The sequence below is a fragment of the Eleutherodactylus coqui genome, chromosome 8 (genome assembly GCF_035609145.1).
Source record: "Eleutherodactylus coqui strain aEleCoq1 chromosome 8, aEleCoq1.hap1, whole genome shotgun sequence".
Classification (NCBI taxonomy): Eukaryota; Metazoa; Chordata; class Amphibia; order Anura; family Eleutherodactylidae; genus Eleutherodactylus; species Eleutherodactylus coqui.
The window spans coordinates 13,628,485-13,655,736 of record NC_089844.1 but is presented as its reverse complement, the minus strand read 5'-3'; the positions used below and the strand labels follow the sequence as shown (position 1 = coordinate 13,655,736).

General features: G+C 43.2%; 1 protein-coding gene across 1 annotated transcript in view; it reads left to right on the top strand.

Annotated features, from left to right (window-relative positions):
• The window catches only part of GTDC1 (glycosyltransferase like domain containing 1), a 246,719-nt gene extending 222,422 nt beyond the window's left edge, over window positions 1-24,297 (top strand). Inside the window, exon 11 of the mRNA XM_066575177.1 lies at window positions 23,228-24,297. Coding sequence (XP_066431274.1) covers window positions 23,228-23,311 — 84 coding nt within the window. The 3' untranslated portion in view covers window positions 23,312-24,297. The remainder of the gene's footprint in view (window positions 1-23,227) is intronic.
• Window positions 24,298-27,252: the final 2,955 nt, after the last annotated feature.

Here is a 27,252-nt window from a genome sequence, read left to right as displayed (position 1 = left end):
TCATATCTATCTATCCATCAAACTATCTATCTATTTCACATCTATCTACCTCATGAATATCTCATATCTATCTACCAATCTATCTATTTCATATCTATATCATATCTAGCTCATGTCTATCTATCTCCTATCTAGCTCATGTCTATCTATCTCCTATCTAGCTCATGTCTATCTAGCTCCTATCTAGCTCATGTCTATCTATCTCCTATCTAGCTCATGTCTATCTCTTCATCAATCTATCTCATATCAATCTATCTCATATCTATCTATTTTACCTGTTGTATATTCCATGCCTATCTATCTTCTATCTGTTTATCTATATCATGCCTATCTAGTCATTTATCTATCTATCTTCTGTCTATTCCATGTCTATCTATGCTCTATTTATTTATCTATCTCATGTCTATCTATCCATCAATCTATCCATCTTATATCTATCTGTGTGCTACCTATACCATGCATATCTGTCCATCTATCTATTTCTTATCTATCTCATATCTATCTATCTATCGCATATCTATCTATCGCTATGTCCCATCAGTATCATGCCTATCTATTTGTCTATTAATCTCATATATATTTATCTCATATATCTTTATCTCATATATATCTATCTATTTTATGTCTATTTATCTATCTCCTGTCTATTCCCTGCCTATCTTTCTTCTATCTATTTATCTATCTGTATTCTAACTATATAATATCTATCTCATATCTATCTATCCATCTACAGCATGTCTATTTATCTATCTATCTATCTCAAATCTATCTATATCTATCTATTTATCTATCTGTCTATCTATCTCATATCTATTTATCTATCTGTCTATCTATCGATCTATATATCTCATATCTATATGTCTGTCTATCTCCGAACTATGTTTCTGATGTCTATTTATCTATCTATCTTCTGTTTATCTATCTCCTAGCTATCTATCTCGGTCTTCTATCAATACCATATCTATCTATCACCTACCTATTGTCTATCCATCCATCTCTCAATCTCATATCTATCTATCTCCTGGCTATTCCATGCCTACCTATCTTTTATCTATTTATCTATCTCATGTATATCTATCTATCTCATATCCATCTGACCATCAAACTATGTTTTTCCTATCTATCTATCTATCTTATATATATATATCTGTCTATCTCATGTATATCTATCTATATCATGCCTATCTATCTAGTGTTTATCTCTCATATCTATGTACCGGTATCTTCTGTTTACCTATCTATCTCTCTAACTATCTCTATCTTTTATCGTTCTCATATCCATCCATCTATCTATAGCATACCTAACTATCTAATGTCTATGACTTTATCTCAAATCTATGAATCTCATATCTGTCTATCTATCTATCTATCTATCTATCTATCTCATATCTCATGTCTTACTCTCTCATATCTATCTATCTATCTATCTCTCTATGTATCTATCTCATATCAATCTACCCATCTATTTATCGCATATTCATCTCATATGTATCTCATATCTATTGTCTATCCATCATATCTATCTATCTATCTCATATCTATCCCCTATATGTCTTCTATTTATCTATTTATGTCATATCCATGTATCTATCACATATCTATCTATCTATCTATCTATCTATCTATCTATCTATCTATCTATCTGTCTCCTAGTTATATAATATCTATCTCATATCTATCTATCTTATATCTATCTCCTATCTATTTCATATCTATCTCATGTTTATCTATCCATCTATTTTCTGTCTGTCTGTCTATCTCCGATCTATCTATATCATATCTATCTATCCAATGTCTATTTATCTCTCTATCTCCTGTCTATTCCATGCCTATCTATCTTCTATCTATTTATCTGTCTCCTATCCATCTTATATCTATCTCTCTCATACTTATCTATCTTCTATTTATCTGTCTATCTCATATCTATCTCATATCTATCTATCTATCTATCTATCTATCTATCTATCTCACATCTATCTATCCGTATCATGTCTATCTATCCATCATACTATCTATTTCACATCTATCTGCCTCATAAATATCTATTTCCTATCTATATCATGCATATCTATCTGTCTATCTATTTCATATCTATCTAGCTCTCTCATATCTATTTATCTTTTGTTTATCTATCTCTATGTTCTATTGATCTCATATTTATCTTTCTTGTATCTATCTATCTGTCTATCTTCTATTTATCTCTTATCTATCTATCTATCTATCTATCTATCTATCTCACATCTATCTGTCTCCTGGCTATATAATATCTATCGCATATCTACCCATCTATTGCATGTCTATTTCATATCTATCTGTCTATATCATATCTATCTATGTATCTCCTTTCTATTTAATATCTAGCTCTCACCTATCTATCTATCTATCTCATATCCCTCTATTTATCTATCTCTCTATCTATCGTTCTATCATTCTATCTCATGTCTATTTCATGCCTATCTTACTTCTATCTATTTTTCTATCTCATGTCTGTCTATTCACCTATGTATCTATCTACCTCATAAATATCTATTAATCTACCTATCTTATATATATCTATCTATCTCATATCTATCCCCTATATGTCTTCTATTTATCTATTTATGTCATATCCATGTATCTATCACATATCTATCTATCTATCTATCTGTCTCCTAGTTATATAATATCTATCTCATATCTATCTATGTTATATCTATCTCCTATCTATTTCATATCTATATCATGTTTATCTATCCATCTATTTTCTGTCTGTCTGTCTATCTCCGATCTATCTATATCATATCTATCTATCCAATGTCTATTTATCTCTCTATCTCCTGTCTATTCCATGCCTATCTATCTTCTATCTATTTATCTGTCTCCTATCCATCTTATATCTATCTCTCTCATACCTATCTATCTTCTATTTATCTGTCTATCTCATATCTATCTCATATCTATCTATCTATCTATCTATCTCATGTCTATCTATCCATGTATCTCATGTCTATCTATCTGTCTATCTATCTATCTCACATCTATCTATCCGTATCATGTCTATCTATCCATCATACTATCTATTTCACATCTATCTGCCTCATAAATATCTATTTCCTATCTATATCATGCATATCTATCTGTCTATCTATTTCATATCTATCTAGCTCTCTCATATCTATTTATCTTTTGTTTATCTATCTCTATGTTCTATTGATCTCATATTTATCTTTCTTGTATCTATCTATCTGTCTATCTTCTATTTATCTCTTATCTATCTATCTATCTATCTATCTATCTATCTCACATCTATCTGTCTCCTGGCTATATAATATCTATTGCATATCTACCCATCTATTGCATGTCTATTTCATATCTATCTGTCTATATCATATCTATCTATGTATCTCCTTTCTATTTAATATCTAGCTCTCACCTATCTATCTATCTATCTATCTATCTATCTATCTATCTATCTATCTATCTATCTCATATCCCTCTATTTATCTATCTATCTATCGTTCTATCATTCTATCTCATGTCTATTTCATGCCTATCTTACTTCTATCTATTTTTCTATCTCATGTCTGTCTATTCACCTATGTATCTATCTACCTCATAAATATCTATTAATCTACCTATCTCATATATATCTATTTATCTCATATCTATATCATATGTAGCTCATGTCTATGTATCTCCTATCTATCTCATGTCTATCTATCCATCAATAAATCTATCTATTTATCTATCTCCTATCTGTCTGTGTATCCCATATATATTTATCTCATATATCTATCTATCTATTTCATGTCTATCTCATGTCTATCTATCTATCTATCTATCTATCTATCTACCTATCTATCTCCTGTCTATTTATTCATCTATTTAACTATCTCATATATATCTATCGATCTATCTCATATCTGCATCATATCTATCTCATGTCTATCTATCTATATCATGCCTATCTATCCAGTTATTTATCTCATATCTACCTCGTGTTTATCTCTCATATCTAGTTGTCTTCTGTTTATCTATCTATCTCATATCTATGTCTCTAACTATCTCTATCTTTTATTTTTCTCATATACATCCCTCTATCTATCACATATCTATCTATATATCTATCTATTCCATATCTATCTGTCTATCTCTGATCACTCTGTCTCATATCTATCTATGTATCTATTTATCCCTATGTTCTATCTTTATTATGCCTACCTATCTGTCTCAAATATATCTATATCATATACATCTATTTCATATCTATCTATCTATCTATCCCATATCTATTTTTCTGTCTATCTTTCCCACATCTATCTATCTATCTCCTGTCTATCTATTCATCTATCAATCTATCCATCTATCTCATGTCTATCTATCATCTATCTATTAGAGTAGGAGATATATAGTTAGAGCAGCTTCTGTGTCCCCAGGTAGAGCAGCTTCTGCGTCCCCAGGTAGAGCAGCTTCTGCGTCCCCAGGTAGAGCAGCTTCTGCGTCCCCAGGTAGAGCAGCTTCTGTGTCCTCAGTTAGAGCAGCTTCTGTGTCCTCAGTTAGAGCAGCTTCTGTGTCCTCAGCTAGAGCAGCTTCTGTGTTCGCAGCTAGAGCAGCTTCTGTGTTCGCAGCTAGAGCAGCTCCTGTGTCCGCAGCTAGAGTAGCTGCTGTGTCTCAAGTTAGAGCAGCTTCCGTGTCCCCAGTTAGAGCAGCTCCTGTGTCCCCAGTTAGACGAGCTACTGTGTCCCCAGTTAGAGGAGCTACTGTCCCCAGGTAGCGCAGCTTCTGTCTCCCCAGTTAGAGCAGCTTCTGTGTCCTCAGTTAGAGCAGCTTGTGTGTCCCCAGGTAGAGCAGCTTCTGTGTTCCCAGTAAGAGCAGCTGCTGTGTCCCAAGTTAGAGCAGCTTCCGTGTCCCCAGTTAGAGCAGCTTCCGTGTCCCCAGATAGAGCAGCTCCTGTGTCCCCAGATAGAGCAGCTCCTGTGTCCCCAGTTAGAGGAACTACTGTATCCCCAGGTAGCGCAGCTTCTATGTCCCCAGTTAGAGGAGCTTCTGTGTCCCAAGGTAGCGCAGCTTCTGTCTCCCCAGTTAAAGCAGCTTCCGTGTCCCAAGTTAGAGCAGCTTCCGTGTCCCCAGTTAGAGCAGCTCCTGTGTCCCCAGATAGAGCAGCTTCTGTGTCCCTAGTTAGAGCAGCTACTGGTCTTTCTAGCTGCTCCTAATACATCCACCCACTGACTTACCTGATTAATCAGCCAGCAGGTGAGTTCTCCACGCAGAGCAGGAACCTAGGGCAGATATACTGCCCCTCTATGACCACAGCTCATTCAGATTTTCATGTGTTTATGGACTGAGATGCCCAAACTGTTCATTAAGCCTCTATTAGAGTACAAATAAAGCTATAGTAAGATGTGTGAGCAGCATTTAGTCGGCCTGCTGACTGTTTCCATACTGCACAGGGTTAAACAGATTGGGAAATAAATATGTTCTTTCTTCTAGACAAGACTATATTGTATCCATAACTTTATGAACGTTAAATACTACATAAGTGAATGTTCCCCGGATACTTGTACTTGGAGCTCGCACCTTTACATGCATTTTGCCCCCAGACAGTATTTTTATAGGTTGCATTAAGCCCAACGCAAATTATATTTCTTGCTTACAAAACTTTCGCGTTCTCAGGAGGAGGGCAATTGCGGTTTGTCTTCCAACAGATTGCCTGACATAGCTGTTACAGACCTTCTGTTGTCTAATTCTTGTTACACTTTTTTATTCTAGATGTCTTCTAATTACGCTCACTGTAGCGTTTATAACCATTTAAAAGAAATCGGAGATGTTCAGGGATGACACGAGAGATCACCTGATTCGGTGATAGACAACCTGTGTGACTATAAGACCCAGCATGACCTCCTAAAGCAAGGAAGGTCGCCTTAGAAGGTCACTCTGAAGTTTGCTATGTTATATATATATATATATATATGCAGTCGCAAGACAAAGAATTTGAAGATTTGTGTTTTGGAATGGCCAAGTCATAGTCCTGACCTTTATCCTATGGAGATGCTTTGGCATGGCATCCCAGAAATACTGATGTACTGAAACAAGCTTTGCAGGGGGGATGGTCCAAAATTCCTTCTCAATGTTGTGCAAATCTTATTTACAGGTGGGGTTGATTGTTGCCAAAACTATTGTATTCAAGGGTTCACTTACTTTTTCTCCCTGCACTGTGGAGGATTACTCATGTGCTTAAAGGAGATGTCCCGAGGCAGCAAGTGGGGTTATACACTTCTGTATGGCCATAATAATGCACTTTGTAATATACATTGTGCATTAATTATGAGCCATACAGAAGTTATAAAAAGTTTTATACTTACCTGCTCCGTTGCTAGCGTCCTCGTTCCCATGGTGCCGACTAATTTTCGGCCTCCGATGGCCAAATTAGCCGCGCTTGCGCAGTCCGGGTCTTCTGTAGTCTTCTATGGAGCCGCTCGTGCCAGAGAGCGGCTCCGTGTAGCTCCGCCCCGTCACGTGCCGATTCCAGCCAATCAGGAGGCTGGAATCGGCAGTGGACCGCACAGAAGAGCTGCGGTCCACGAAGGCAGAGGATCCCGGCGGCCATCTTCAGCAGGTGAGTATGAAGACGCCGGACCGCCGGGATTCAGGTAAGCGCTGTGCGGGTGGGTTTTTTAACCCCTGCATCGGGGTTGTCTCGCGCCGAACGGGGGGGGGGTTTAAAAAAAAAAAAACCCGTTTCGGCGCGGGACATCTCCTTTAATAAACACCGTGAACAGTACAATCGGGGCTAGACGGTGTTAGTCTATAATCGTGCCTTAGATAACAATCAGAAATCCAGGAATTCTAAAGGGTTCTCTTATTTTTTTCTTGCATATCTGTTTCTAAAGTCCCTATACTTGGGGTGACTGTCGGGGCATAACACTGTCACCCCTGTGCTTTTACTCAGAAGGCAGAGTGCGTGGAAGATCTCTTGGATTGGATGGATCTTGAAATGCGTAGTACATTCATTAAATGATCTCCCGGTGATATTAAAGGGGTTGTCCCGTGAAAGCAAGTGGGGTTATACACTTCTGTATGGCCATATTAATGCACTTTGTAATGTACATTGTGCATTAAATATGAGCCATAGAGAAGTTATTCACTTACCTGCTCCGTTGCTGGCGTCCCCGTCTCCATGGCTCCGTCTAATTTCGCTGTCTTCTTGCTTTTTTAGACGCGCTTGCACTGTGTGGTCTTCTCCCCTTCTGCTCGGTCCGGCACGAGCGGCGTTCTGGCTCCGCCCCCTCTACGTGTCATCGCGTAGCTCCGTCCCGTCACGTGTGCCGATTCCAGCCAATCAGGAGGCTGGAATCGGCAATGGACCGCACAGAGCCCACGGTGCACCATGGGAAAGGACCCGCGGTGCATCGTTGGTGAAGATCCCGGCGGCCATCTTGGTGAAGGAAGAAGAAGGAAGACGTCGCAGAGCGGGGATTCGGGTAAGTAATATGTATTTTTTTTTTTTTTAACACATCCCTTGGGGTTGTCCTGCGCCGAATGGGGGGCCTATGGAAAAAAAAAAAAACTGTTTCGGCGCGAGACAACCCCTTTAAGCTTGCCACAACCCCTTTAAGAAGTCAGTCCACAAGGATGAACAATGACTTTAACCCCTTTGTTACACACAAACCACTATTAACGTACTTTGCGCGGTTAGCCGATCCCGCTCCATGAATGTTGGGTATCGGCTGTCTTTGAATTCAACGACCGCAATCAGAGATGATTTTGATCATGGCTGTTAACCCTTTAAATGCTGCTTTCATTTAAATCTCCTAATCTGTTGGAATTTAAATGTCTTGAACGTTACCCTGTGAGAACATCGTGGTGGTCCTGTCCGGCTGTCATGGCAGCCTGGAGCTTCTGCAGGCCCCCAGGGCTACCTTTTTAGAGATGTGCCCGTAGCACATCTTGAATAGGCAGCTTCTTAAAACACAATATATTGCGATACCCTAATATTCCGTTTTACTGCATAAGTGGGGACTAATAAAAATGGTTAAAAAAGTCAGATTTTTTAATTATTATAAAAATTTTAAAAAAAACCTTCTCAGTCGTCACATCAAAGAAACTTTAAAAAAAATGTAAAAATTGGTATCCGTACTTCCGTGAAGGTCCAATGTATTAAAATATCACATTATTGATCCCACATGGTTAACTCTGTCAGAAAAAAACACACGGGCAGAATTAAGGTTTTTTGGTCACTCTGCAAGAAAAAATTGAAGAAAAATCTACAATTTGTATGTTGCCTAAAATGGTATCAATACAAACAGCAGGTCACCCCGCAACAACGAGCGCTGTCACGCCCTATAGTCGGAAAAATGCAAAAACGGTTACGGGGGTCAAAAGATGGGGACAGAAATCAAATCTTTTTATTGTTAAAAAATGGTATATTACTTTTTTAAGCATTACTGTATAAAAACAACCCTATAAATGTGGTAATCGCACCGACCCGCAGAATAGAGACAACGGGTCATTCTCACTGCACCATGAACGTGGAATAAATATCACATCCCGCTGCCCTAATGGTGCTTTTTTCCCCATTTTGCCCCATGTAGAAAGTCTTCCGATACTTTTTGTGGTAGGTTAAGTGGTAGCATTGAAAAACACAACTCGACCCGCAAAAAACAATATGTCACCGGAAAAATAGGAAAAAGTTGGGTTTTTTGGAAGTGTAGAGTGTGACCCAGAGGCAGGCACATCAGTGACCCCCGGGCATGGAAGGATCGAAGAGCCCTCCGTTACACATCTGGATATACGGGCAAGACGCCGCCACCTACAGAAACTGCAATGTCCTGGCGAGCGCAGACTGGAAGGTGGCTTTGTAGCAGCACTCCACGCTTCTAAAGGGTGTCGGCAACTTTACTGCCAGTTATCTGGAGTCACTGGGGAAAAGACAGCGGGGTTCGTGGACAATTAGGGCCAGCGGGGCCGCGCGATGTGCTATGACTTATAACTAGATCAGGAGTGCTTCAAGCCTCTTCCAGGAGCGCAGATCTAACTCCGCGTCCTCCTTTCAATTTGGATAATGCAAAATGCCATCTCTCGCTCTCTCCCCTCACTGCAGGAGACAGAAAACCTCCGAGCAGCCGGTGTGCTCTCTTCAGGGTGGAAGAATATGGCAGGGGAGAAGAAATGTTTATAGAAAAAAAGCCCGTAGTTACCACGATAAGGGGCTGCGATAAATAGGGTGGCAGATGGATACACATTTGGTGAGAGGAAAGTACACATCCATTTATAATTTATGACACACACAATGGAAGAGAGACCTTTAGATTGTAAACAGGGAACTAGTGATGAATCTGAAGACATAGGAGGCTTGTGGAGTGTCTGAAGTCATCGGGAAGGGAGGATCAGGGCCATGGAACTACAGTACTGAGTGATCCAAGCGAGGGGACGCATTATTATGGAGGGCCGCTTTATTATGGAGGCTCGGGCCGCTTCTTGTCTCACCTTCTGATAGATAATTCAATATCTCCGAATTTACTTTGTTCCTACTAATCGCTTTCTCTTGGTGGGGGGGTGTAGGAATTGCCCCCGCTGTGTACAGGTTGATAGGTAGCGGCGCTGGAGGTCGCAGGTAATGGTCGTGTCCTCCATCGTTTGTACTACAAGTTCACCTAGATGTGCTTCGATTTGGTACATTTCGGGGGGGGCAGCTCGGCCTGACATGTTATGCAAATAGGTCAGTTGTTAAAAAACTAGTCCTTTCTCAACCGGATATTTTCATTCTTTTATTTTAACTTTTTTTCATCCTCGCCTTTTAAGAGCCATAAGTTTTTTTATTTCTCCACATGAGGGCTTTTATTTTTTTTTAATTTAAGTGGAAAGAAATTTTTTTTTAAAAAATGCAATTGCACAATTTTTGATGGATTTTGTTTGAAGGGCGTTCGCAGCGCAGTAAAAATAACACATGAACTTTGCTTTATGGTCAGCCCGATCAGAGGGATACCAAATTAATACTTTTCTTTTAATGTTTTTTCATTTTTAAAAAGTAAATATATTTTTCTTAAACATAATTTTCTTCTCGTCACCGTATATTCTGAAACCCAGAACTTATTTTTTATTTTTTCATCAATTGAACTGCAGTTTGAATTAGTACAATTTTGAGAATCACGACTTTTTGATCACTTTGTATTCACATTTTTCGGGAGTCAAGACAACAACAACAAAAAAACTACAATTCTGGCATTCCGTACTTTTTTTTTTTATGGCCTTCACCTTGCAGGATAAACATTGTGGTATTTTAATAGTTTGGAAAAGCAGGAAAGGGGTTTATTTTAACTTTTATACTGTTTATTTCTTTACTGTTAAAACATAATTTATTTTTTTTTTACATTTTCATTTAATACTTGAACTTGCAGTCATTTGATCACTTGTAATATATACTGCAATACTTTAGTATTGCAGTATATACCAATGTTTGATGTTGCCACAGGCAGGACTTGATTGGCATCTCTGGCCTTGATAGGCATCACTTGGTAGCCATGATAGCCCATGAGCACCCCCTAATCGTGTGTCAGAGGGTGCCAAGGGGGCACGGGAAGGGGTTCCCTCTCACTGACTGTTTAGACACATGGTCAGCTTTCAGTGTGGCATCGAAAGAGTTAACTGCCACTATCAGAACTAACTCTGAATGCAACAATTACTGCGCAGCTGTCAGAAACAGCTGATAGCTGCCGGGTATGAAGCAGACTTGGCTCCTATGCCCACTTCATACACACTTCATGACCCCTCAACATAAATTTACATTAGACGGTCATGAAGTGGTTAAAGGGATTTTCCAATTAAAGACATTTATCACCTCCCCACAGGACAGTGATAAATGTCTGGTTGCTGAGGGTATGACAGCTGAGACCCCCTATGATCCCCAAATTGCGCCCACAAATGCCCCATGTATATGGGACAATCCCATATATTGTTGGGCGATGCCAGTGGTTTCCACTTATCTGTGGGGCCCCTGGGGTTCCTTTGACCGGATCCCAGTAATGACGGAAACAATACATCTGCATGTTGTCCTATCAGTGCAGCATCCTACCCCTAATGTATGAGGGGAGATATGGCACCCCTGAAAAATAGGAATGGAGATGTATCAATGAGGCATGATAGACTGTCCTTAGGCAGGGGACGTCTAACATCAGAGGAGGGTTGTGATGTCACAAAAAAATGGACAGATTTCAGCGGAGTTAAATGGTTTGGTGTTAGCTGGACTGAAAACGTTTGGGAACCACTGCCTTAGTTAAAGGGTTTGCCTAGTTATAAACTACTGATAGCCTATCTGCAGATAGGTAATCACTAGTAGATCCACGGGTGTCTGCCACCCAGAATCCCCCCTAAGCAGCTGTTTGCCAGGCTGGCGTGCTTGTGTACCAAGCTGATTTCTGCAGGAAATGGACAGCTCTGTTCCTACTGCAGTGGCCAATCTTGGTATTGCAGAAACAGTTCTCATTAAAATGTATAGGAACTTTACGTGTAATATCAAGCCTGGCCACTGCAGTAGGAACGGAGCTGTGTACTTCTTGCAGAAATCAACTGAAGGAACGAAGGAAGCAGTCCAGCAAATAACTGATTAGCAAGGTCCTGACCAGCAGAACCCCGCCAATCTACTATTGATGTCCTATTCTAAGAACAAACAATCTAAAGTTGACAACTGTACAACTCCTTTAATGGCATTATGTTCACTGGTATTTTTCTGGGGTGGAAACAAAATAGATTAGTATCCACATGGAGCTTGTAGGTCTTTTTCATGCTTACCTGACCATCTTTAGAACTGATGCCATGCCTACATTGTAGCTCTTCATTCATAGGGGGTCACAAGTGCTGAATCACCCTCTATAATGTCCATGTGCCCTTAGAGGACTGGATTTCATACAGAAGGTAAAAGTTGCACTTCAAATAAATCAAATGTGAAGGTGTACAAAAGCCGTGGCTACAAGAATCACAGTAACAGAAACACACGCCTCAGCACTCCTATGCATCTAATATCTAAATACAATTGCCCAACTATTGTTTATACTAACTGCATAAAAATGCAAGGTTCTTAGCTCATATTTTGATCAAAGTATGTGGGCCCATCCGCCACACCCAGGGGAACCTTATTGAAGGGGTACCTAACTCTAAAAGACACCTCTCTTTAGGCCAAAAGTATTCTCTAATAGGCTCAGAGAATGCTGGATACCTGGATATATGCTTTTGCTGTTTTATGTTGACTTTTGTTTTCTGTATGCATTGCATTGGGAGCTCCAGTAGCTGCCCTCACTTTTGTCTTGCACTCCTTGCACCCATCTGTCTTAGGTGACTTAAAGGGGTTGTCCGGCCATAAACATTAGGTCTCATTACTTCTGTTTGCCCAATACAATGCACTTTGTAATATACATTGTGCATTGTAAATTAGGCAAACAGAAGTTATTCACTTACCTCTTGGGCTGCCCCCCCCCCCCCCTGTGTTGCTCCTCGGTTGCCATGGGTTCCGACAAGTCTCTTGTCCTCTTCTTGTCGGGACGACGGGGACAAGCTTCTCCAGCACAGCTCTGCGCATGTGCAGAAGAACTTCAGCCGCTGGGAAGCTCAGTTCTGCCTGCAGGGGAGGCGTGGCTGCTGGCTCTTCATCTCCAAGGTAAGAATGAGTGGAGGGGCGGGCTCTCGCAGGGGTGGGTGGGCGGGGTGGAGAGGGAGAGATGGATGGATGGATGGATGTGTGCAGGGGGGGGGGGTGTAGTGATGTGTGTGTGTGCTAGTGGTGTCTGGAGACCCGGCTGTCAGAAGTCCCGGGGGAAGGGGGGGGGGGGGTGGAGAGGGAGAGATGGATGGATGTGTGCAAGGGGGGGGGGGTGCAGTGATGTGTGTGTGTGTGTGTGTGCAGGGACCCGGCTGACAGAAGTCGGGGGGGGGGGGTAATTGTGAGAGGGGTCGCTGTGGGAGGGGCACTATGAGGGCATGTGTGTGTGGGGAAATGTTTTGTTTTACTTTACTTTAGCAGGGTGGGTGGGGGGCCGTAGGTAGCTTTGCAGTGGGGGGCTGCAGGAGAGTTCTCTCTCGGCTCTCCCCAGCCCCTCTCCATTCACTATACACTCATGGTAGGATTTTATCGTGAACCATGAGAGTATAACAGTCTCCCCTGGCCACAACCCCTCTGATTATAGTATGCAGCAGGGGGCGGGGCCTGGGCGGGGAGAGACTGTAGATCAGTTCAATAGAGGTGGGCGTGTCGTGGGCGGGGCTAGGACATGAGCTGAGGGAAATCCTGCCTTTTCATGTCTCTTACTACCATCAAGAGCGCGCACACAGAAGAGGGAGAGCGCTGAGCATTGTGGGAAGGCAGCACAGAGGCGCCATCTTTGAAAGCTGCAGTGAAGATCAGATTCTAAGGTAAGAAACTGACATTGCAGCTGATCTGCCTGCCGGTTTGAGCCCCTGTATGCTGTGTGTTACTATCCTTACTGAAAGGAAAGCAGCAGCATTATAAAAATTTTTACCCTGTGTGGCCGGACAACCCCTTTAATGAAAGTACATAGCCAGGTATCCAACCATCTCTGAATCCATTGAAGGTCTTTGGCCCAAACAGAGGTGTCTATAGAGCTAGGACCCATCCAGTAAGCTTCGCCTGGACGTTGGCGAATGGGCCCAGATGTCTTGATCAAAATACTTGCTAAGAAGCTTGTATTCTTATGCAGTTAGTATAAACAACGGTGGTGCAATGTTATTCAGAGGTTTGTGTTTCTATTACTCTAAGCTTTAGGGTTGTCATTCTGATTGAACTCCTATAAGTTATCCTTCCAAGGGGTTTTCACATCTCATATAGTAATGGCCTATCGCCGGGATAAGCCATCATTTCATAATCGGTGGGGGTTTTGACTTACCCGCGGAGATCCTGAGAATAGAGGGTAGGCAGTGCTACATCAGTGCCGATGATCTTGCAGTGATGGTAAATCTGCATACAGTTCTGACTACTCTCTATGTGTGAAACTGTGTTCAGGGCCACAATGGGTGGTTGAGGAGCTGATACGTAGGGAACAGACAGTGTGCAGCATCCCCTTCATTCTCTGTCGGTAATGTCCCACAGGACAGACTCCACTGTTCATAAAGTGATGACATAGACCAGCGGTGCGACATCACTTTGTGAGATGGGGAAAACCGCTTTAACCAAACTCTGGAAGACCTGCCCATGGTCCTCCAGTATAGTGAACTACTAAGGCAGTACAGTCACCAACGACGGGGATGGCAAAGATGATTTCTAGTGTTATATCAGAAGTGTTTGGGAGACTTTCCAGCATCTACGTCCTACATGTGCTACAGCCTCACACCCATTACAAACAAAGATACAACTTCTGAACACTATTGTGATCCCGACCGCACTATTTGCATCTGAAGCATGGAAAGCGACAACATGTATCAACCGGCGACTTGATGTTTTCCCACAGTGATGCCTTTGTCACCTCTTTAAGGTCTGTTACCATGATCACACTACCAATGAAGACATCTACGGGCTCTGGTACGCAGCCACTCCATTCCCGAGCCACCGAGGCTGACTCCATTTTGCTTGACACATTCTATGCTTTGTAAGACAAGACTATCCAGAATCGCTATTTCATGAAATCCAAAGAAATAGGAAGCGTCAATGGGGAAGCCAAAAGACCGCCTGGTGACGTACATTTATAGAGGACTTGAGTACTGTAGGCCTGTCATGGGATGTGCTGAAAGGAGTGGGAGCAGCTTAGTCTAAGAATAGTGAAGCCTTACACAAATGAGAAAACTTCCAGACAGATGATTTTGTGATTAGCTTTTTTTCTTCTTTGTCATTGCTTTGATACTTTCTCAATAGAGAGCTTTCCGGTCAGGCAACCACAGCCCGAGTAAAGCAGCAGCGGCAGAGGAATTGCAGCTTGTACCTTGTCTATGTCTAGAAATAAGGAGCACTCCTCAAGCTAATTAGGCCATGTTTGCATTATGATATGATGAACCACTCATCCTATAGTCTCATATCCATGTACAAATAACGTCTCCAGCCTGAAGGCGCAAACACATCGGAGTCGTCTCCGCCAGCAGCCTAGGTTGATTCTCATTGATGTGCAGCAAAACCGCACCAAGTCCTAATGATGCTTCCCAATCGCTCTGAAGACCAGACCATTGTCACTTAATGAAGAACAGCTTTCACATGCAGTAGCGGAGGCCTTGTGAACTAGAATCGGGCTCGGTCTACATGTCTTACTTTAGTATTTACCTTTGCTGCTCATCTCCTTCCTCTCTCCATTTGAGACTTTCCCTCGTTTGTTCCTTTGTTGTTGTTCCTTTCAGTTGGCTTTCGTTCTCTTTATGTTTTCTGTCATTACTGCTTCAGGTGAACTTCCCATTAGAGGTAAAGACCATTTGTTGTATGTACTATGGAATAATTCATGTTGTTACTCAGTGTTTCCAAAGCTCTGATACGATAATGAGCCGGCGGTATTAGACAGTGCCGAACCGGGCAATTGTCTGGGACGCCCATTAACTAGAGGGCTCCTAAGGACAGTAAACCAAGGATCAAACTAACAGCACCCGATAATATTTAGCAATGTACAGCAGTATTATTTAGGAGCTTAATTGCAGCGTATAGTAACTGTATGGCAGTATTTTGTGGGTACTGTATATGGCAGGAGTACTATGTAGGAGTCTCATTTGGATACTGCATATTTTTGGGAGTATATGGTGCTATTATATCAGTACTGTGTGGCAACATGATGTAGGCTGAAATGATGAGAACTGCCTAAAAATGATATGCCCATTTGGGGATGTCCAGGTGTAGAGGCTTCGTTTCGGCTGGGTAAAGAAGATGTTGGGGATTCTAAGCTTCTTCTGGCAGAACTATACAAGGTGGTCCCCAGCATCATTCCTCTCCCTAAGGTCTTGTTTGCCGACCACTCCTGCATCCTCTCCTTCTCTGACTTTGGCATTTAAATCACCCATGATGTAGATAATATCCTTTCTTGAGGTTCTGTTTAATGCATCTGGACCTGTACATAGCAGTCCTCAATGTCCAGCTCTGATGCATCTCCTGTTGGTGCATAAACTTGGATGATGGTCAAGTTCAGGGGTTTTCCTATGATGCGGATGAACATGACCCTATGATTGGTGTATTTGGGGGTCTCTATGCACCTTGCAATCTTTTTGTTTACCACAATGACAACCCCTTTTCTGCTTTCCTTCTCATTTCCCAGTAATAAATGGTGAAGTCATCTGAGCTGAAGTCCACAAATCCAGTCCAATGCAGTTCAATGACTTCCATTGGATCCACAATTGTTCTTTCGATTTCTCTTTTAATGATGCTCAGCTTTCCAATGCTCATCCTTCTCACATTCCATGTTCTAATGGTATACCGTTATTTGCAGCTCAGGTGACCCTTTTCACCATAGTCTACGTCAGCAATTGGAATCCCTTGTAGGTTTCCCCTCTCTCGCTTCATTATAGTGGGAACTAGCTAATTGCAACTACCCTCCAGATTGCTGATAAAATAGGCTAAGGTAAGGCTGGACGAGGCAACTTAATGCCAAGTTCCAAAGAGAAGCCAGGAAAGACCAGAACAACTTTCTGAACACCCTATGTATGAGCCTTCAATTAGCCTATAAGAAGGGTCACACCAGGGAATTATTTGCTACTGTAAAACAGGTGAAGAAGGCTTTCCCACCCACCAAGTAGCCATCAAGGACCATGACAGGAATTAAATCAGTGACCAGCAGGAGATGAAGAAGAGATGGAAAGACTGTACAGAAGAACTATATACCGGTGCCAGTAGTCACCACCCAGAGGAACATGGGGGCGAAGAGCATCTGGAACCAGACCTGCTGAAAAGTGAAGTGGGCGATGAGGCAGCTGCCAAACAACTGCCTCATCGATGGAATTTCACCTGGAATCGATGGAATCCCTGCATAGCTGCTCAAACCAGTCACAAAATCTGCACTGACAACACTATGGACAATCTGAAGGACCTGCACATGTCCAAAGGATTGGAAAATATAGTTTTCATCTCACTGCCAAAAAATGGCAAAGTTAAGGACTATGAAAATCATCCAGAAGCTCTTGGGCAATATCATTGGCCAGGAAGTTTCTGATGTTCATGTTGGATTCTGCAAGGGCAGAGGGACCCGTGACCACCTTGCAAACCTGAAATGAATCATGGGAAAGGCAAGAGAGTAGCAGGAGAAGGTCTACCTGTGGAAAGCACTGAAAAAGGTAGGAGTACCAGCGCACATGATAATGTTGATCAGGCCCCTCTATAGCAATCAAGAAGCTACTGTAAGAATCAGGTATGGGGATATATAACGGTTCAGGTTCAAAAAGGGTAAAAAAAGAATGCATCCTCTCTCCTTTCCCTTTCAACCTCAAGGCAAAAATGATCATGAGGTGGCTGGACTTAAATGATCAGGGTATTGGGTTGAAGATAGGTGGCAGAACCATCAGTAATTCTAAACTACACAGACGATGTGGCCCTAATAGCAGAGACAGCAAAACATCTGAAGACTCTGAGCCTGAAGCTAGAAAAAGAAAGTGAGAAGACTTTACCTGAACATCAAAAAGTCAAAGATCATGACCACTGCCAACACGGAATTCCACATAAAGATCAACAATGAGGAAATCAAAGTGGTTAATAGTTTTGTATTCCTTGGGTCCTTCATCGATGATAGTGGCAGCTAGATAGAGGATATAAAACATTAATTAGCACTGTGGCATATGGCCACAGTGAGTATGTACCCAGTATGGAAATGCAACGATGTCTCAGTCACTATCAAACGAAGGTTAATCACAGCCATCATCTTACCAATTGAATAATAGAAGAGAATTGTAGAGTTGGAAGGGACCTCCAGTGTCATCGGCTCCGACCCCCTGCTCAATGCAGGAGTCACCAATTCATCCCAGACATATGTCTGTCCAGCCTCTGAAGACTTCCATTGAAGGAGAACTCCCCACCTCCTGGGGCAACCTGTTCCACTCATTGATCACCCTCACTGTCTAATATCTAATCTGTGTCTCCTCCCTTTCAGTTTCATCCCATTGCTTCTAGTCTTTCCTGGTGCAGATGAGAATAGGGCTGATCCCTCTGCACTGTAACAGCCCTTCAGATATTTGTAGACAGCTATTAAGTCTCCTCTCAGCCTTCTCTTCTGCAAGCTAAACATTCCCAGATCCTTTAACCGTTCCTCATAGGACATGATTTGCAGACCGCTCACCATCTTGGTAGCTCTTCTCTGAACTTGCTCCAATTTGTTGATGTCTTTTTTAAAGTGGGGTGCCCAGAACTGGACACGGTATTCCAGATGAGGTCTGACTAAGGAAGAGTAGAGGGGATAATGACCTCATGTGATCTAGACTCTATGCTTCTCTTAATACATCCCAGAATTGTGTTTGCCTTTTTTGCTCCTGCATCACACTGCGGACTCATGTTCAGCCTATGATGTATACCTAGTATACCCAGGTCTTTTTCACATGTGCTTCTGCTTAGCCCAGTTCCTCCCATTCTGTATGTGCTTTTTTCATTTTTCTTGCCCAGATGTAGGACTTTGCATTGCTCCTTGTTAAATACCATTCTGTTAGTTGCCGCCCACTGTTCAGGCTTTTCTTTTTGAATCCTCTCTCTCTTCCCTAGTGTTAGCTATCCCTCCTAGCTTTGTGTTGTCAGCAAACTTAATCAGTTTCCCCTCAATTCCCTCCTCCAGATCATTTATAATAATATTGACCAACACTGGGCCCAGGACAGAGCCTTGTGGTACCCCACTTGACACATTCTTCCACTTGGATGTGCAGCCATTTATGACCACTCTTTGAATACGATTACTCAGCCAGTTGTGAATCCATCTAACAGTTGCCTTGTCCGTCCCATATTTGGTCATTTTTTAAAATAAAAATGATATGAAATACTTTATCAAATGCTTTACTAAAGCATTTGACAATACGTGGCTGTGAGATGTAGACACTGAGGATACCATACAGAAGTAAAATTGACGCTTTCGAGCTTTGGTGGTGGAGAAATCCTATACGAATACCCTTGATAGTGAGGGTCACCAACAAAGCTGTCCTGGACCGTATCAACCCAGAGGTGTCCCTGGAAGGCAAGATCACCAGACAGAGACTGACTTACTTTGGACAAGTGATGAGGGTGAATTCACTGGAAAAAGAGAAATCTACTTGAAATGGTCAGCGGTAAAAGGAAACAGGGAAGACAAAGGACACATTTGCTGAAGGACACAGGAATGGACATCAGACAATTTAAAGCAGCCATACAGAATAGAGAAGCATGGAAAGGACTGGCCTACAAAGTATCCAAGAGTCGAACACGACTAAACGGATAGAATTGGAATTACCTATATAGCGCATGCATGTTATGTAGCACTTCGCATCACTTGCTATTGGATCAGATTTCTATCGCCTGTCCTATGGATAGGTGATAATTCAATTGTGGTAGAAGCCCTTTAAGCTTTTGTACTTAAGTTAAAGCAAAGAGAGTAATTTATCAAACATTTTATTGAAGTTTTCTCTCTTGGAAAATTCACAGATTTTGGTGCAATCCAGATATGCGCAAAATTTGAGACATTTTACATCTCTATCACATGAAAAAGTGGCCCAGGGTAGGTGATGGGGGAAGGGGACACCTACCCCCGACAGATTTACTATACTGACAATGTGTGTACATTACAGCGCAGTGAGCTTTGAGCAGACATAGAGCTCAATTTCTGGTGCAGAGACAGTCAAAGATATGACAAATATATTATGAGACGTATGCTGCTAAATAAACTGTACTTTGGTTCAAGACTGGTGTATGACATGCAAGTCTTAGGAAACAGGAAGCGATGACAACACATTCATCTGTCACATGACCACTGCAGCCAATCGCTAGCCTCAGAGGTCATGTGCCATTCGTGCACACATGACTGCTGAGGTCAACGATTGGCTTCAGTGGTCTTGTGAGCAATGAACATGACATTAGTGCTTCCTCGATCAGCAGGGAGCTGAGGGACTCGGGTCAGCAGCACTGAGTGGAGACAGCATGAGAGGATGAATAATGACTATTTTATTTTTAATGCCTTTCCCTGCCTGAGACAAGTTTCATTAAAGGAGTATTCCGGAATGTTTAACTGATGACCTATCTATTGCGTAGGTCATCAGTAGTTGATGGAAGGGGGCCTGCCGCTTGGGATCCCTGTAGATCAGCTGATCATCCAGCCCGCTGTCAATGCAGTGAGCCAGATGTCATCATCAATGGTTAGAGGAAGCCGGGGGAGCACCAGCTTCACTCCCACTGAAATTAATGTGAGCATTGCGTTGCTTCCTACTCCTCTCATTGACAGGACGTCACCTAGGAGCAGTGCGGCGCTACCACTGATTCCAATGAGAGTGAAGCCGCTGCTTCCTCTGACCATTTATGACAACTTCTGGTCCGCTGCACTGACAGCAGGCTGGATGATCAGCTGATTGACAGGGATCCCGAGTGGCACACCCATCAACTGCTGATGTCCTGTCCAGAGGACAATGGCGAAGCCATTCTTGTGTTGATTTGGCGGTCTGCTTTTGGTTGTCTAGTTGAAAGGTGAACTTCATCTTCAGCTTTTTAGCCGAGGCCTGAAGGTTCTATACCAATATGGACTGATATTTGGAACTGTTCATAATTCCCTTCCCCTTGACTGAAGCCCCAGTTCCAGATAAACAGCCTCACACTTAATGGTGCCCCCACCATCATCACTGTGGGTCTGGGGGTCTTTGGTGGTGGCAGTGTTGGCTTTGTGCCAAACATCCCTTCTGGAATTCTAGCCAACAAGTTTCCCCCCTCAGTCTCATCAGACAGAACACGTTCTCCACGGACTCCTGGCAGACGGGATGGAGGTTTTGGCAGAACATGACCGGGCTTGGATGTTCTTCTTTGTTGGAAAAGGCTATGGTACTGGAGATGGTTGCCACATAGGACTACACAACCAGGACTTACCAGAAACTCCTGCAGCTCATTTAATGTTGCTATCGGACTTTTGGCCTCCCGGACCGTTTTTCTTCTGCTCTTTTCATTAGTGTTTGAGGGACGTCCAGTTCTTGGTGATGTCACTGTTGTGCCACATTTAATCCCCTTCTTTCTGATGTTCTCCCCTGTGCTCCATGGTATATGTAATGTCTTTGAGATGTTTTGCCCACCTTCTCCTGACTAACACCTTCCAACAATCAGACCCCTTTGATGTGTGCTGTAAGATCTTTACCGACCAACTAAAAAAATATCAGGAAAATCCTCCTAGAAGACCCCAACTTTATATGGGGAAACCAGAATCCCTGTAAGTACTGGCAGCGGAGCGCTGACTACTAGTTATCAGGAGGTTACATGTGATTGGCTAATGCTGAACACAACCGCATCCCCAAATATAAGAGGGTGTGAAGACTTATGCAAACACTTTATTTTAGTTTTGTTATGTTTTTTCCACCGTAAATGTTTTCAGTTTGTGTTCAATGGAATTGTCCAGATAACGGGTCACGCGGAGGGGGGAGAAATCCGAAATGATTCATCTTTGTTGGATATTTTAGCATGGCAAAAGCCTGGCATTATAACGGGGGTGCAGACTTTTTATATCCATTGTAACTTAAGAAATAAGGTTCCTTTGCATTCAGATGTTCCGGTTTCCTACACCGTTATATGGGAGCATAGTAGTCGCTGGAGGTCATTTTATAGGGTGCTAGCGGCGCTCCTCCTGTTTGTCCGGTCCTGATGTTGGGTTGATGCCCGTCTGTCCGGATCTCCTGGTGTAGCGACCCGTGTCTTCGTATCTGCTCCACGCTCTTGTACCGGGACACACAGTAAACATTCTTGCGCCATCCTGGAGGAGCTGGGCTATCTGTACAATCTGATTGGGCTGCAGGTAGCGTCTCGTGACCCGTAGGGACAAGGACACCAGCAAAATGCGGAACTAGAGAAGGATCAGCCAGGAAGGAGAAGCGCAGAGGAATCGTCTCCAGTCCCTCTTGAGGGGCGTCTCCTGTTCTCACTTTCATTTGCACCAAAGCAGGAGAAATTGATTCCGAATCGCTTCTACTACCTAACTGGATGGATTGATATCCCAGAAGTGATTTGGGGTTATACTGCGATGCTTGAAGAGAACTTGTCAGCCATAAAATGAGTTTTAAATCCATCACCATAGTGGAATAGAGCATCACCCAATCCGCCGCCCGCGGTCCTGCACAGAGATAGCCATTTAGCAGTAACCACAATTCTTAATTTGTTGCTAGTGTGCCGAGTGTTTTGTAGATGTGCCGCCTCGAGTCATAGAGGTACGCCGTCATCCCTCTGAGTCACCGCAGAAACGGCCTCCTTCTGCCCGCCGCGTGACAAGGACCTCCGTGCCGGTAGCTCGCGCATCTCACAAACGCACCATGCAGCCCTCCGGCCGTGTCTTCTCTACACATGCACAGTGAAGCAAAGTGCAAACACCTCGACTACCCTGGCGCAGCGCACAACTACTGGAAGACGCACTGTGGGGGCGAGTTAAAAAAAAAATTCTGGTAACAAGTTCCCTTTAAAGGGGTTGTACCACAATTGCAAGTTATTCCCCGTCCACATGATCTCCACAGGATAGGGGATAACATGCTGATGAGACCCCGCCGATCTGCTGAATGGATCTCCTATGTCCCCCGTCCTCCCCACTGAGGGGTTATTGCACCCCCTGCAGTGAGGAGGACACTGAATGGGACTGCACACATACCTGGGTGGGTGCTGCTTGGCTTTTTTCTGTCAGTCCCATTGAAATGAATGGAGTGCTGACTGCGCATGCTTGGCCAGCGCTCCGTTCGGAGTGCCGCCAATCCCCGCATTGACAGGAGGGCAGACACAGGAGTCCCATTCTCAAGATCGGTGAGAATCCCAATGGTGAGAACCCCTCCGATCAGCAAGTTACCCTCCATCCTGTGGATAGCAGGTAGCTTGCAGTTGTCATACAACTCCTTTAAGGGCTCCTGAAAATGTTTTGAGCAATGTGTATAAAGCCACACGGAAGCAGGTGCTGCATTATGATACTTTCTGGATTATTGGATAGCCATTTAAGGGAACTTTGCTGTATACATGCAGTTCTGTCTTCTGCTCTGCTGTATATTTGTGGCATCGCTGTATTATTTATAGCCGGAGCCTGATACAATGCGGTCCAGATGACAGGCTCCTCACCCCCGCTGGTCACCGAACAGTTAATATCTGTGTTTCCTCTTCTCGTCTCTCCCTCCGCAGGGCGCGACGGCTCCGTATTCCTGGGCATCTCTGAGTGGCGAATTCAGGTCTCTCCTAACAGCAGAACCCAGGAAGGATCTGTGACAGATGGGGCCAAGTCACAAACTTGCAGCCTAAGGCAGAATTTGTCGAAACTTTCCAGCGTGTGCCCATATTTACCTGATCAGAGGGAAAGGAGAAAAAAACACACAGAATCTGCCGAGGACGCCCGGCTCCTTGTCAATAGCTGACACAAAGCCATCTGCCGCGAACCAGAGCCGCCACTACTACTACTACCACCATCATCCTCCGCACTCGCACATTCCTGCAGACGGATGCTTGCACATGTCTTCAGCTTCACATGCCGGGGGGGGGTGGGTCTGTGGCCTGTTGTATAACGGCGCTCATGTATCCCATATGTGGTGCCACATTGAATTTCCGGATAAATCTCTTTTTATCCTTTGTACTGGATAACATGGTGCCTGAATTCTTTCTTTTTTTTTTTTTTTTTTTTCGCCGACTCGATGGCAGCCAAAGCTCCGGCTTCAAACATTCACACTTGGCTGGATTTCTACCTATGTTGCCAGGTTATCGTCGGAGCCTTATTGTGTCCTCAAAGGGCCACAGGGTCTAAAAGGAGGATCAGAGTGTGACGAGGCTAAATGGGGCAGCCATCCATGAATTGTTTTGCAGCCGAAGAGGCCGTTGTTGTAAATTTTTTTTTTCCCCCGCAAATTAATGACTCCCTGGCACCGAGGTTTTTAAGTGAAGGTATTAATGAGAGGTCTGGCAGGTATTCCCATGATTCACAGAGTTACATTTGCATTTAATTAATCTTAAAGAAGGCTGCAAGATAAACAGCTGTAATTCATAGTAACATGGGAAATCTGCTGCACAGTGCCATCTATCCGATAAACTCCGCCGCTCAGACACTTCTTTTGGAGGGAATAGATAATAAGAAAGGACGGGCGACTTTACCGCTATTTTTCTAACACTTTCCAGATAAGCAGAATCTTGAGATTATTTATCATCGCTGGATTTTTTTTTATGTTTTAAGACTCGGACTCAATAAAGAGATTTATGCAAATGTTGACAGTTGCTTTATTTGTTGCACGTGTGCTCTTGCGTTGAGGCGAACGGGCAAAGACTACAAAACCCAACGTGCTGTGTCACAACAATGAAAACATTGTCTTAATGCTTCGCCTCTGCACCGCTTTTACTCCAGTGGAAGGATTTTTAGAATTTTTCTTTCCACGCGTGTTACAGTGTATGTTATATAGAGGATGTCTAATCTCATGTAAAACATTTGCACCTTATTTGGGGTCCCCATTTGGTCCTTGGTCTATCAGCCAGAGTAAAGAGCATCTCTTACTCTGGAGGATCTGACATGTCAGCGCATTACATAGACAGTTCTGTAATACTTCATTTTTCCTGCGGGAGTGCTGTAGGTAAATTGAACACTTGTGCAGCTTTACGTGCCCCCAAATACCTTCAAAACTGTCAGAAGAATGATCATTCATCTGATAGCTGTTTTCCCAGGCTTCCTCATACACATGAATGTTCTGCTTGGCCAAGCATTCGGACGACTAAACTCTAATGTATATGGCATCCTTTACCCCACAGATTGCAGCTTATCTCCGGCTCTCGGCAGCAGGACATCCTGCGATCAGCCTGTTGTCAGGGATGATTCTAAGATAATTGAGTCTTCAAAGTGGACAATCCTTTTAAAGGGGTTTTCTTTTAAAGGGCTGTGTAATACTTTATTTTTCATATGGGGGTGCTGCAGGAAAATTGAACACTTGCTCCAGCCTTATGGCGGCTTTACACTGGGTGATTTGTGCGCCCAACAGCCGATCCAGCAGCTATCAGTTCTGCGCTTTAAACAGGTACAATAGTCATTCAAGTGCATGGAGGCAGAGAGAGCCAGGGATAGTTCTGTCTCCATTCACTGTAAACAGGCAGTCGCTCAAACATGTCCCATGTCCCACCCTGCCTGTCACTGTGGGGGTCACTCCTTCCACCGCCATGGCATCACTTTGTAGGAAATGGCTGCGTGGGTGCCGCTTGGCTGTCTATGCAGGCCCATTATACGTAAAGCACTAGTGCAACCAGTGCTCCATTCCATCTCCTCCTTGCTGTGGGGGTGCAGCGACTCTGCAGTGAGGAGGACAAGGAACCCCACAATCAGTAAGCTATTCCCTACCCTGTTGATAGGGGATAACTTGCAGTTGTGTTACAATCCCTTCAGTGGGTTCTATGGAAACTTTATAACTCTGTACACAGTGCACCCCCTAGTGGTGACTACAGACAGTCAGAATTTAACTCTTTGCCTATTCAGGGGGTTTAGAGCTCTGTATCAGACAAATAAAGCTTCAACCACTATAAAGATGTTCAAACTCTGAGTTCCACAAAGCTGTAACCTTACAGGGAACTGTAGCGGTGGTTTAGATTAAATTAACTAAAAACACAGGAAATGTTGTAGTTATTGGATGCAAAGTAGCTAATGACTTCATTCAGAAAGCCACAAAATAAGTGATGTCATCAATGATGTCACAGAAGGATTATATAATGTCTTCCAAAATATTATTCTTTACAGGATGAAGCCGCGCAGAATCTGGTAAGTGTAAGTATTTGTATTCACATGATTAGAGATGCAATTGGTACCTTTAATTAATACCATATTTGACATGTTTCTCATTAATCTCAGCCTTCCCCGGGGGTTTCATCATTTGGTGGGTGTGTTCACTGTTACACAACATTTTTTGTTTCAAGGGTCCTATGATGATAACCGGACCACAGGATTGTCTAAACACAACATCCCCATTAAAGAGCAGAAACCCCTTAAATAAAGGGAAACACACCAGTAAATGTCGTTAATGGGGCATTCCAGGCTTTTTAAACTCCTGATCTATCCCCTCGATAGGCCATCAGTAGCTGATGGACAGTGAGCCGTCATCCGACCACCAGCTGGTCTGCTGCACTGCTCTTCCACTTCCTGCTCAGGACAGCATGTGACATCCTGACAATGTCCTGAGCCGGAAGTGGAAGAGCAACACGGCACTGCCATTGATTTCAACTTACTCCTTTGACCATTTATGGCAACCACTGACAGTGAGCTGGACGATCAGCTGATTGACGGGGGAACGCAGTTCATCAGCCACTGATTAGGGAAGGCATGAGTTTAACAGAAGCCTGAAATACCCCTTTAACCCCCTGGAATGTGGCATGTAGCCCACGGGACCCCATAGTAAAGCGAAAAAAAAATACGTTTTTTACTCTGGGTAACATTAGTCTACAGCGATGTTTGACCCAGTATGTGCCAAAGAGGCAGTCCTAGCATCTGCCAAGTGAAAGGAGCCCCATAGATGCATTGAGCGGATGAGCTGCAAGCTTTCCCAGGGCATCGGCCAAACTTGGTTCACAAATGAAGTGCAAGCAGTCTAAGGCTGCAAAGCAGGTTTCTCGGCCAAAGAGCGCAGAGCAGCCCTGCTATCCCCTAATCCAACAAAGGTTTCTGTCGCGACTCACAAGTTGCTGCGATTTTGCTGGGCATAGCGGTCATGCCAACGAGCCCCACATTAAATCCCATTAAATTAGGAGATCGCAGGACTATACTGCACAACCTTGGTCGCAGCGAAAGCGGACATGTAACTCTGGCTTATTAATTACAACTTATGTGGAACTACAAATCCCAAGCGAGGCCGCTGCAATAATATGTTACAACAGCATGTAAGGAAATATCGGGACGTTGGGGTGAACCCTACGTAGTGGCGGTAATGACGGCCATACTGGATGTGATACAGGTCTCCCAGAAACAGATATAACCAAGAGCTCGTTCACACGGCGGGTTGTCATTTTGGAGCTATTTCACTGTATGTGCGTGTTGCATGCAATTCTTTTGCATATGTGTGTTTTCGTGTCCATGTGCCATCTGTGTGATTTTCATGCATGCAAACAAAAAGAAATCCCCATAAGGATAAAGGTCTGGCTTGTCCGATGGTCAGCATGTACGTTGGGTCGCTCGTCCTCGGTCCCATCAATCTGGA